Source organism: Melanostigma gelatinosum (genome assembly GCF_949748355.1).
Source record: "Melanostigma gelatinosum genome assembly, chromosome: 17".
Classification (NCBI taxonomy): Eukaryota; Metazoa; Chordata; class Actinopteri; order Perciformes; family Zoarcidae; genus Melanostigma; species Melanostigma gelatinosum.
In genome coordinates, this window is record NC_136650.1 from 11,411,011 (window position 1) to 11,423,374 (window position 12,364).

Below are 12,364 nucleotides of genomic sequence, written 5' to 3' on the forward strand. Positions count from 1 at the left end.
TATCACGTCATGGGTCTTTCCGCAGTACAGCAAAGTGCCACGTGAGTATTTGTCTTAAATATTAGAACATACCAAAGTGTAGGACTTCCAACATTAGAAATTAACAAAAGTTGTTCAATGAATGCTGCCCTTGGCTGTGTGCTGGAGGAAACTCACTAGCAGTCATTTACCGAAATACAAGTCCTCACTTCTTAGCTTGAACATGTGAACACTCTCAGATCACTGAGAATGTCTCGATGTGAGCAGAGTGAGGTCCGACACAGCGTCTCTTATGAGTTACCGCATTGCAAAAATGTCATTCCACATGTGCAGAGAGCAAACACGAGCACAGCACACTTGATTTTAATGTTTTATTTCCACTTGCATGAAAAGCACATAACCAAATAACGTACTAAAAAGTGTTCTGAATCCTGCATCCCATCTTTTAAAATCAAGATACTGTAATTTGAAGAAACTGGCACTACTGACGACTAAACTGTCATAACACAGCTTTCTACCAAGTTACGTTGATAATCAGTTTACATTTAGCATTGTTTTAGTTCGTCTTTTCACAATGTACTTTCAAGAAAGGTAAATGTTACTGTAAACCACCTAGTTCAAGCTAAATCCTTAGCATAACCTGCCAGTTTCAAAGCACGGCTAACCCTCAAACCATACTAATGAGAACCACATACATTCCAGGAACCAAATCAGGAGTCAAAGGGAAGAAAATACACAGAAAGAAAATACAAAACACCTGAATAGAAAAATAGTAGAAAGCCACAGACAAGCACATGGCGAAAGTATCCTCTGCACTGCTGAAAAGACAAAATATCAAAAGTTACAGTATCGAGCCATTTTGTCAAGTTGTTCACTTTATCTCAGGCCGTCTATACCTTGTCATGTGTTGTGGAAAATTGCAGGAAATTATAGTCAACACATTTCACTGAGTGTGAAAAGATGTCTGTTAAATGGAATGAAATCCTCTCAACAAAACCATCAACCCAAGTTTTACCACTTTCCATAAGTGGCCATTCATACAAAAAAAAAGAAAAAACCTTTCCTACATCCAAATGCACACAGAACCCACTGAGCCGTGACACACGTACCACCCATAAAAACACTAGCTGCTACACTGGACGTGACAGGATGGATACAAGTAACACATCTTTACCAAAGTCAATTCTGCCATCTACAGGATCAATGCCAGTGTGATTAAGCCCACAGTTTACACAATTCAGACCAATTCATTTTTTTTTTTACAGTTTACGTGCTTCATTCAGGATTTTGTAGACCCAAGTGTCAAAGATTGTAAATCTTGAGTTCAAGTAAAAATGTATAAATTATCAAAATTCAAGGTTTTTTTTGTTTGACTTTTTTGTTTGCTACAGTGAATAAGGTTAAAGAACATGGGGCTGGTTTGGATCTAAAAGGAGGGATTTCATCTGGACAAGAAACAAAATGAAAGAGAAACATCCACTGGTTGACACAATGAGTAATGTTCAAACAGATCTATTCCATTCTTTTCTCTGTGGAGGTGCTCATACAACACACACCCACGCACGCACACAAACGTATCTGCACACACATACTGTACTTTACACATTGTGAGTAGAGTGTAAACATACATATCTGTATGTGCACACACACATACACAACTTAGGCTGGTGAGAGGTAAAAAATGTGTGTTTTTCTTGTTTTTTTTGTTTTTTCCCACCGAAATTCATTTCCTCTAAACTACCGCCTCCGGCTCCGGTTCTTTTTCCTTTTCCTTTTCCGGCTTCTGTACCGGCTCCGGCTTCTGTACCGGCTCCGGCTTCTGTACCGGCTCTGGCTCCTGCTCCGGCTCATCTCCCTCACAGTCAGCATGGGCGTCTGACATCCACAGCTGAAACAAAGCAAAGGACACTGATTATTGCACACAAACTGGGAATCCCCAGAGGATGTGACAGCGGTTCGCCATCCTCTTTTACCTGTGATGAAAATAGTTTTAAAGTCAGCTCCATGGGAAGAAATCAAGAATGTCTGTAGGCCTATAGACAGACTTAGAGCTTTGATTAATCAATGTAGATAGTCAATAACTTCCAAACAGAACGGGATATTTGTGTGATTTAAACAGCCATCTATGCAGATTACGCTACACTAAACGCGACAAATATTATATTGGGACATAAAGACGAGACACTCACTGTCAGATTGTCACGGAGCAGTTGCATGATCAAGGTGCTGTCTTTGTAGGACTCCTGGCTGAGGCTGTCCAGCATGGAAACGGCATCATCTAAGGCCTGGAAAAGATGCACACAGCCATCAGGGCTTCCAAAAACAGATTGTACATTCACTGACATGAGATCGATTGAAGTAAATACTGTCAGGGGAGAAAGTGACAAATCCAATAATAGGTCCCAATATAAGATTTGGGTCATAAGAACTGTTGGAGCACAGGTTTGAACTGTCAAACGGTATCACAAAAGTGTCAAGAACTCTAATTAAAAAGACTATACATTAAAAACATAGTAAACTTTGAAGGACCAATTTACAGTATTTTGTATCCATGTGCGATTTCCAAGTTACGCTCTGGAGTTCTGAGAAATTTTGCGCAGTTTAAAAACAAAATATGTAGTTACAATTAATCAAAATTGTATCTAAATCGCAATATGATCAATTTTAAAATCGCAGGAGGCAAAATGTGTGTCCAAATATCATTGAAAATGAAATCTTGCAGAGGTGTCCTGACCTCCACATCATATTCTACAGGCTGGTCTGATTGTGATTATCCCAATCTTTTAATATCAACTACACACCCAAAGCTATACTCTGTCTAAAGTATGCCCATTTAACTGAATTGTAACCATGCACTTCACTCAGCAATGTACTCTTCCTTCACACATATACAGATCATTTACCCGCATCCCGTTAAATAGGATGCAACTAAAATTAAAGCTGCGCGCAGCGATGAACGGGCCCTCGCCACGTCAGCGTCGGCGGGACTCCGGCCTATGCGTCCGCGAGCGAGACGTGTTTAATCCCGCGTGGACCGCCTGGTGCCGGAATTGACGCTTTGCAAACAGTCGACGCTTCCTGCGTCCTCTGCCTGGCGCTACAGAACGCGTGCGTCATGTTGCTCTGTGTCAAGCGTGAACCGCGTAGTGTAAAAGTCACGTAAATGGGATGCAGTTTGTCAGAAAACGCAGATTTCCTTTGCACATATGGCGCTGTGAGTACTAGTGAAAATAAGCTTGTAGACATCCTCAGGCCGTGAGTGGTATCAAGCATGAGAAGTTTGGGACCGTTTGGAACAAGTGCAGCTGAGTTAAATCAGCTTTTTTCATGAGGAATCACATAAAGTAATCGCTAAAGTATAGCAACAAGAAATAGGCCGAAATCGATGGAAAAATTACACATAAATCAAAATTCCCGACTTCCGGTCGGGTTTAGAGCATGGTCCCAAGAGACTTATATTTAAGTCTCCATAGAATACATCTGCCTACTAACTTTCATACATGTAGCTCACACGTAGCGCTGGGGCTGCTCTTTCTAAATATTGTAGGGGGCGCTATAGAGGCAATTTAAAACGGCCAAGCCAAAAAACCATATACACTATGTCTTCCTGTGACCTACGACACATGTACAAAGTTTCATGAGTTTGAGCATCCCAATACACTAAACCATCAGCTTCCTGTTTCATGAATTCGATGCGTCGCCACGGCAACAGCGTTCAACGAAAGCGCACAATATTCATGATGATGCATCATCAATGTCTTAAGGCTATCCTTACCAAATTTGAAACTCATCAGGTCACCTGGCTAGGAGCTATAAAGAAAAGTATAAAATATGACATTTCCTTTAGCCAGTAGGCGCGCTATGATTTATTGAATTTTTTTCAAAATTCGAAATATGTTCAAGCTTGATGTATCATCATGCATAAGAAGTTTTGTGCGGATTGGACAATGTACCTTGGAGTTATAAGAACTTATAAGAATTTATTTTTTCCAAAACAGTGAGGCAAAATGGCCGCCACGCCACGTCAAGGTTCTTCGATGAAAGCGTGAGATTTTGATAACTTTTAATCACAAAGGTCTTAAGAACATCCTGAGCAAAGGAGAACTTGATCGCATAAATTCTCTAGGAGTTCGTTAAAATGCGAAGGCTGAAATCTGCAAAAAGTGGCAAAAATGCCAACTTTGCGGGTTTGCTGTAGCGCCCCCTAGTGGTCGAATGAAAAACAATTCTCAGGGTATGTTACAGCATGCGATGTGCACATATGCTGCAAGTTTTGGAATTTTAGTACAAACGGTTGAGAAGTTGTGTATTGATATTTAGCCACGCCCCTAAGAAGTTTATTGGTCCATTTCTTCTAAACGCTAAGAGGTATCAGAAAGCTTTGAGTAACTTTTGATGAGGTAGAGCCAATAATGATCTACAGAAAATTTGATAGTAATCAGACCCAGCATCTAGGAGGAGATAGCAAAAATGGGTTTCACACTAAATTCAAAATGGCGGAAAATCTAAGTAGGCAGAGCTTAGGGGTCTGAGAGGCTTTTTATTAGATCTAGCGGATTGGGACATGTGGGTCAAATTTCAAGTCAATCGGACATACTGGGCGAGGGGCCTCGCCGGTACGATTTGTAGGGGGTGCTAGAGAGCCATTTTTTTAATAGGGCCTTCGCCAGGCCGACGTTGTCGGCGGCTCGGCCCTAATAAAACAGTGCTGTGAGAAGAGGACAGTTGGTACCGTCTTGGCCAGCTGACAGGCTTTTTCAGGCGAGTTGACGATCTCGTAGTAGAAGACGGAGAAGTTGAGAGCGAGGCCTAAGCGGATGGGATGCGTGGCCGGCATTCCTTTGTTGCTGATATCCAAGGCACGCTGGTAGGCTTGTTGTGAATTATTGATGATTCCTGCACATACAAAGACAGACCAATAAGGAAGCAGAGTTTTTATATGGGGAAGAAAAAGTACACTTACCTGTGAGTATAATGTAAAATATAACATAGTAAGGCTGCAAAAACACATTCAACAGCCTGCCTACAGCGTTACACCTATCAACGTGACATCAAAGTCTTGCTTGTGCCTGAACTGGCTAGTGGGGCTGCAGTTAGTGATTATTTTATCGGTTATTCAGTCAGTCCATTCCCTAAACTCCAAGTTGATGTCATTTCTTTTTGTTTTGTCCAACCAACAATTTAAAGCCCAGTTATATTCAGTTAACTTTCAACGAAAGAAGCAACGCCTCCAAGCAAGCTGGAACCCATGAACATTTTGGCATTTTTTACTACAAAACAATACCTTGAAACTTCCCGTGTAATCTTTGTCAACTCAATCAATTCATTGTTCCAAATCTTTGCACTGTTTGCAAAGACTCATTTTGGGCTTTGGCCAGCATTTTACATTAAAGATCGATAAGTAATGTTAGACAATAAAACCCCCATCACCAGACGATCAACAGGACTCGATTAAGACGACAACATCTCCCTCAAAATGAATGAAATATCAGGAGTTAGGGTTGTTCCCGATACTAACACTGGAAAGGCCTCTGACACAGCCTAAAATGCTGGATTAGGGATCAGTGAGTACTATGCACCAATCTGACATCACATTATATCATTTACAATGCACAGGAACACCACCACCTGTCACAAAAATCTGTACATACTGCCCGATCAGTGCTGCACTCCTGTGGTTAAACACTACTTAGGGGGGGGGGGGGGGGGGGGGGGGGGGGGTCTTGCCACAAACACCTGAAGCGAGCCTTGTTTCATCTTAAGAGGATTTTAAGCACCTTTCACCGTAGAAATAATGCTGGCTCACACAGCAATGTGTGTTGAGCAACAGCAGGCAACATTTAAATTGTTGTGCGATTGAAGTGTCTTGCGTACTGCTCGTGCACACCGAGCATAATAATCTCCCGAGTGATTTCTTTCATCGTTAAAAAAACAGAAATCAAAAGGTCTGCTTGACTTACCCTCCTTATCGTCTTCACTAGCAACCTCAGCCAGGTAGCGGAAGTAGTCTCCTGTCATCTTCAGGTAGAACACTTGGCTGTCGTCATTCTCAGCTTTGGGGATTAGATATTTTTCGAGCAGGTCCTGCAAGTGATGGTATGCTATGTTAGTGTTGAAAAGTGTGTAACTCAACACACAAGCAGTAACACATCAGTTCGTAACCTTTACAACAGTATTTGGAGACGTGTGTTAAAACGGTGCAAGCTGAACCTTTTGGAAAAGCATAGTACGCAAAGTGTCTGCTTCTTACCAGCACTTCTTTGCAGATTTTTTTCAGCTCCAACTCGATCTTCTCTTTGTACGCCTTGGCCAGCGCAGACTTCCCGCAGTCTTCAGACTTCTGTTCCATGCTGGACACCACCCTCCACGAGGACCTCCTGGCCCCCACCACGTTCTTGTAGGCCACAGAGAACAGGTTGCGGTCCTCGTTGGAAAGCACCGCGTCCCCCTCTATGATGGCCTTCATGGCTACGGCCATGTCATCGTAGCGCTCGGCCTGCTCGGCCAGCCTGGCATTCTGTAGCTGCTCTGTCATCATGGCTCCTGTGTGGGTTGAGGGAGGAAGGAAGGACAGAGGAGAGGAGGGGGGGACAAAACAAGAGGGGACAGGAGACGGATTAGGGAGACAGAGGAGAGAGTGTTGGGGAGGGCAGGAACAGGGAAAGAAAGAGGGGAGCAACATGGTGGGAGAGGGGGAGGGATTTAATAGTTTAACTTGAATGAAGGAGGACGACAGAGCCCGTACACATAGTCCTTCCTTGCGTAACATGAGTTTCTGGTACGCATGTAAACATTTGTTTGAATACACAAAAAACAGCAATTGGTCCACAGGAAGTAAATGCTTTGACTACTCTAGTTGGAGAATATTACATATAAAAAAAGTCCAATGTCGCGCAAAACATATGGTCCATTGGTCAGTGTCACATTATTCATAAAATGATTCACCGTTATCAGTGTTTCAGCCTCTAACAATGATTGCTTGGCCGTATTTTCAATAGTAAGTGTCTTGGGTGTGTGCACAGCAGCTTTTTAGTTTTTGGATGTCAACCAGTTTGGCTCGTCTGCACTCAGTCTGGCACACACTCTGATTCATACTGGTGACCAAACTGACTTTGCATCCTAGTCATTAGAAAGCCGACAGGAGAATGCGGCTATGTGAACTGAGGTTTCACAGGAAGAGACTTCCTCCAAAGTGTTGATTCATCATGCTATTTTGCTAATTTCTATCTTGAAATGAGCAAAATAGCATGATGAATCAACACTTTGGTCATAGTAGGGCCACAATATTGAAAACAAAGTTCCATTAGGGTTGCAGCAAACAATCCTTTTCATTATGGATAAAAGCATCTGCTAAATGACTGTAATGTAATGTAATTATCTATTCTTTCAGGTTGTTTTATTTAGTTTTAAGTTGTCTAGATTACCAGTTTGGGCCGTGAAAAGTAAAAATACTGAATAAAAATGACAATTTAGAGAACGAATTCCATCTCAATTTCCTAGACATGCAATTTGAACTGACCTCTGTAAATTGCATGTTATTTTTCCAAGCAACAGGCCAAAACCCCAAAATATTCTGTTAACCATCCTGTATGACACAGAAAAGCAGGAAATGCTCACATTACTGGGGCTGAAACCAGTGCACGTTTAGCATGTCTGCTTTACAAATGAGCTCATCCAAACCCTTGCAGATATATTTACTGCCTATCAATTCATAAATGACTCACCTAAACATTTCAGATGTATGTTACATCATTTAAAAAAATAAGTTAGTTATCTCCTGGGTTAAATGCAGGACAGAAAGTATGATATAAAGCAGCCTTGTTCTGCTCAGAACCCTGACACAATTCACTTGCGAGGCTACTTCTTTGCAAAGACATTTTACATCCTCCCTGTTCGTCTCAGGATGGCTGCAGTATTGTTGCAGTGCGTAAACTATACATTAATATATTATACATGCATATGTATTAGCTCACCAGCTGCTTGGACAAAACGCACAACCACCAAGGACCAGCTTTTCAAAAAAAAATTAAAAATCTCACGACGACCGAGTCAGATTTGCCAACAAGCAGACACCTGCACCCTTCAGAGGAATGTCGGCCACCCAGTTTCACGTCACACATGCGCACGCACACGCGCAAACAAATACACACACACCTGCCCATCGAGCTCGCGCTGTGTGCGGCTAGGATACAGGCCTACTTATATGTGATTTGGCGTCAATAATTTCATTGCGCAACGTGATGAATGATTTACACCGCTGCGGGTGGACATATGATAACTATAAAATGGTGAGCGTGGACGTTTAAATTACGTTAAATGAGCCCAACGGTAGCTTGGTTCAGTCCAAAGTGAACGCCCTTTTTCCGCTTCCCGGAAAACGAGCCAGAGCTGTTGGTTTTTACGAGCATTAAGCATTCATTTTAGGTGGATTCATTTAGAAAAATCGGACGTGGTAACGTTACACCCGAACACTACCTTATAAACAGAGACTGTAAAAGGGAAATAAACGGGATAAAGTGAAGCAACGCTTCCCATTCAGCACGATAAGCGCCGAACAATGACTGAGCTGCAGCGCATCACTGGTTTCCTCTCACCGCCCCAGTTGCACCGATACAAGCGATATTTAAACGATTCCCCAACACCACGAGGAACACATGAAACGGTTGAACATCGAAAAGAACCACCGGCCATCACCCGGTAATCGTGAACTAACCTGTGAGTGTAGTTTAGACCGATGTTGCTCCTGATACCCCGGCAGCACAGCTGATGATCTCTCCCGCTCGTCCACGGGGTTTCCTCCAATCAAAGAAACAGCAGCAGGGTCGCATCGGGACGGATGACGTCAGACTCGGGTTGCTAGGGCAACACAATTCAGAGGCAAAATAAAAAGCCATGGTAACTGGACAGTTTTCTGCTCATTTTTTTGTTTTGTTTGTTTCCCCTAACGTTACGAGTAACTTGTTGGTATCTTAATTACAAATCGGAATCAAGTAAACACTACATGTTTACTTGTTATTCGGTTATTGTACACATCTGAAATGCAAAGTTGTACTTATGGTTGTATTGTACATACCCGCAAAGACTCATGGGACATGTAGTTAATACATTCTATCTCGGGTACGACGAGGAGTTCGAGTTTTTCTGTTTCAGGGTCTCAGAAAGAATCATGAAATAAGTCCTTCATAATATTAAGGTGAACGAATCCCCCCTCTTTCATTTGATCTGCCGAAACTGTGGGAAGCTGGATGATGTTAAGCGACAAGGCTTACATATGCCATTATTTTGAATTCAGTTTCCCTATCAAGTCAAAATACATTTAAAATGTCCATTTATTACCATTTGCCTTCACTGAGAGCTCCATACACACACACCATTGACACAGTAAAGTTTATCATAGTGAGATAAGATTTGATATAATAAATGAGCATTGCTATGTTAAATGACGTTTTGACCTATCATTAAGCTATTCAGGTATCAGGCTGTGCAGTCATAAGCCCTCTGACAGGTGACACCGTTTTAAACCCTGACTTCACATACCTTTAACTTTCGTTGAAACATTACCTTGCCCATGCAGCCAAAGACACAAGTAAAACAGGTTTTAAAGGGAACCTACATTCTAACCACCATTCCTGTTTTTCTAGTTGTTGTAGCAGGCATTAATCAGTCCCTCTGGTATCACACATGAATCATGTCCATTCACTTGTCTTACAAAGGGAAAATTAAATACTATTTTCTAACCTTCTTTACACAGCATAGCCTACAGTTTTTTTTAGTGTGTATGGCTGTTTGTATGAATAACCATGTGTTTGTTTAATTCACAAGTTTACAGATGGAAAAGAAGGCGGTGGATTGTGTGTGTGGGGAGACAGATGAATAATGTGGGCTGTGACTCATTGAGTCAAGCCGCTTCAACCATTTAAAAAACTCAGGCAGCATGGAAACTCAGAAAACAAAATCATTTTGTGGCCTTTTTAGAGACACTGTGAATAAAAGGCATGCTGGTAACACCAGTGAATGCAGAGCTGTGGTCATTTCGTTGTCTGTATGGAGAGATAATACATCTTTTTAGTCACTGAACTAAGCTAAACTGTCACAGCTGGAGAAATTGGACTTCAGGAAAAGAGTCAACGACATCATTTTCAGCTGGTCGAGGAGGGCAGAGCGGCGGAGTGTAATCCGTACACACAAGGAGGGCAGAGGACGCCACGGGGTTTACGCGGGTGAAAGACGGTACGACCTGACAACCCCAGACTGCAGGGCCAGAGCTTATGTAGTGACAGGAGACTCATTAGTGGGCCCTGAGTCTGGTGTGTCAGGCAGCAGGAGGTGATCGGCTGGAGTGTCCTCAGCTGTGCACACTCAAGGGTGTGGCCATGGGAGGCGTCTGGAGGCAGAGGACAAACAGAGAGCACATGGCACACAATAACAAACGGGGGAATGACAGAACACATGAGGAGAGGAGATCAGGGGAAACAGAGGTAACACCGAACAGGTCAGACAGGGATCCTGGATCCTGACAAATAGTGTGTAAACAAAGATTCATCATTATTGCACATGACAGCTGGTGTCCTATAAAGAATCACCATTTACACAATGTGAGCAGAGCAGCAGAGAAATACAGTAAGAGCCACCGGGCCAACAACAGCGTGAAGTGACTTTTAGTAAAACAAAACCCTCAGGCAGAACAGTTGACATTTTATGAAAAGAAACACCTTCTAGAGAAACACCGATATAAAACAACGTAAAATTTAATAAAATGCTATAATACATAATTGAAGCATTCATTTTCCAAGTGTACATATGTTGCTGATACGCTCCCATTAAATCGGATTAATTTACAACTCATGTAGCAGCTTGGAAACGGGGAGAAATCTCACATTTTTGTGACCCAACATAAAGTTCTTATTAGATGAAAGATTGCAGTATTATATGGCAGACAGCACTGTGGAATAATTCCATATTAAACAACTAATATGAGAATAAGATCCTTTTTTGATCAAATACTCAAAGTACACATTTGTTATATCATTCTCTTGATTGCAGAAAATATGAAAATCTGAATTATCCCACCCAAGCGAAATCCATGCTTTGTTTAAGGAAGCCGTTTGCCTTTTACCTCACGTGTCATGTTAACCCATCAAAAGGCTCAGATAGAGAGGTACGAGCGTTAGCAGCAAGACACATCAGGTCAGCGAGGCATCTGTTCAGAGGAACTGTGTGAATGAAGAGAGAAACCTTCACCACTTGGATTGAATCGGTCTTCAGTGGCCCTGAAATTAAAACGGGTGTTTAAGTTGAGTTCTGCATGTAATTAAACACAAGCGAGAAGAGGACTGGATGGGAGGAAGCACCGCGTTAAAGGTAACCCGGCCCGTTTAAAGCCTAAATGAAGTGAACTGCTTCATGTTAATTACACTTTCTTCCCATCCGCAGTCGGGTTCATCAACAACACTTCTACACTACACTTACATCTCACTTGTTTATAGTCCTGTTATCTGTTCGTTTGTGCACTTCATTTTATATTTCACTTTATTTTATATTTTTCTGTAAATCTTAATATGTTTCTATCTGCACTGTGTTGATTGTATGCACCTCCCCTCATGTCAAATTCCTTGTATGTTCACCATGGCAATAAACTGTTCTGACTGTGATTCTGATTCATGGATTTTCCTTTTGAGTAATAATTGATGCTAGATGCAGAAACCAGAGTAAGTATCAGTGAATGGTTGTTATTCTGTTGTGTATTTTTCTTCATTAAGTCCAGGTGTCTTTACCAGACAAAGGTAAACTAATAATTACTAATGTTAAGAAAAAGTCTCCAAGTCTCTTTTACTCAGGTATCGATGGCGGTAACACAGGAAGCAACATCCAGGATCTCCCAGACAACAGAGAAGATGTGTTCACTCTGGACCAGATGAGAAGGATGGAGGACCACAGGAAAAGATGAGAAGGATGGAGGACCACAGGACAAGATGAGACGGATGGAGGACCACAGGACCAGATGAAGAGCGGCGGTCGCCTTTCTTTCAGTGGGCTTAGTAAGTAATCCTTCACTAAGACCACAGAAGTATCAGTAGTAAGATTCCATCATTGGAGGCCAGATTCAACACAACAATGTAAAGGTCTTATAGTTGAGTTCAAAGTATTCATCTCTTGTGTTTGTGTCTCACAGGGCAGGACTCCTCTGTGCTTTTGGCTCACTCGTGGGGCAGCTGAGAGTGGACGTCATCCAACCATCATCCCAGGAAGACTCAGACCCACCACAGACCACTGAACCACTCTCAGCACCCCAGAGAGTCAGAGACCCAGTGAGTACGGTGACAATTAATATACAATAAATATTGTGAAATTATAATTTAATATCTTTTTGCTGTAGTTTATTTCA

At 42.0% G+C, this 12,364-nt stretch overlaps 1 protein-coding gene across 2 annotated transcripts; it reads right to left on the reverse strand.

Annotated features, from left to right (window-relative positions):
• Positions 1 to 336: 336 nt before the first annotated feature.
• Positions 337 to 8,832, reverse strand: LOC306791638 (14-3-3 protein zeta/delta-like). Of its 2 annotated transcripts, none has more exons than XM_079288455.1 (6): positions 8,693 to 8,832; positions 6,230 to 6,522; positions 5,940 to 6,063; positions 4,712 to 4,875; positions 2,169 to 2,264; positions 337 to 1,867 (listed from the first exon to the last, which is right to left on the reverse strand). In XM_079288455.1, exons 2-6 carry the CDS (start codon positions 6,515 to 6,517, stop codon positions 1,712 to 1,714), a joined length of 828 nt encoding a protein of 275 aa, XP_079144581.1. In that variant the 5' UTR covers positions 6,518 to 6,522; positions 8,693 to 8,832; the 3' UTR covers positions 337 to 1,711. The 2 variants fall into 2 exon arrangements, with proteins under 2 accessions (XP_079144581.1, XP_079144582.1); XM_079288456.1 differs by lacking the exon at positions 8,693 to 8,832 and adding an exon at positions 7,953 to 8,060.
• Positions 8,833 to 12,364: the final 3,532 nt, after the last annotated feature.

What these genes read in the sequence shown, in the direction of transcription:
- LOC306791638 (XM_079288455.1), bottom strand. Translation starts at nt 6,517, where the DNA reads ATGATGACAGAGCAGCTACAGAATGCCAGGCTGGCCGAGCAGGCCGAG. An exon ending in TAGTGAAGACGATAAGGAGG is followed by an intron (nt 4,876 to 5,939) that starts GTAAGTCAAGCA and finishes TTGTATGTGCAG; the next exon opens with GAATCATCAATAATTCACAA. An exon ending in CCTGTCAGCTGGCCAAGACG is followed by an intron (nt 2,265 to 4,711) that starts GTACCAACTGTC and finishes CATCTTTTCCAG; the next exon opens with GCCTTAGATGATGCCGTTTC.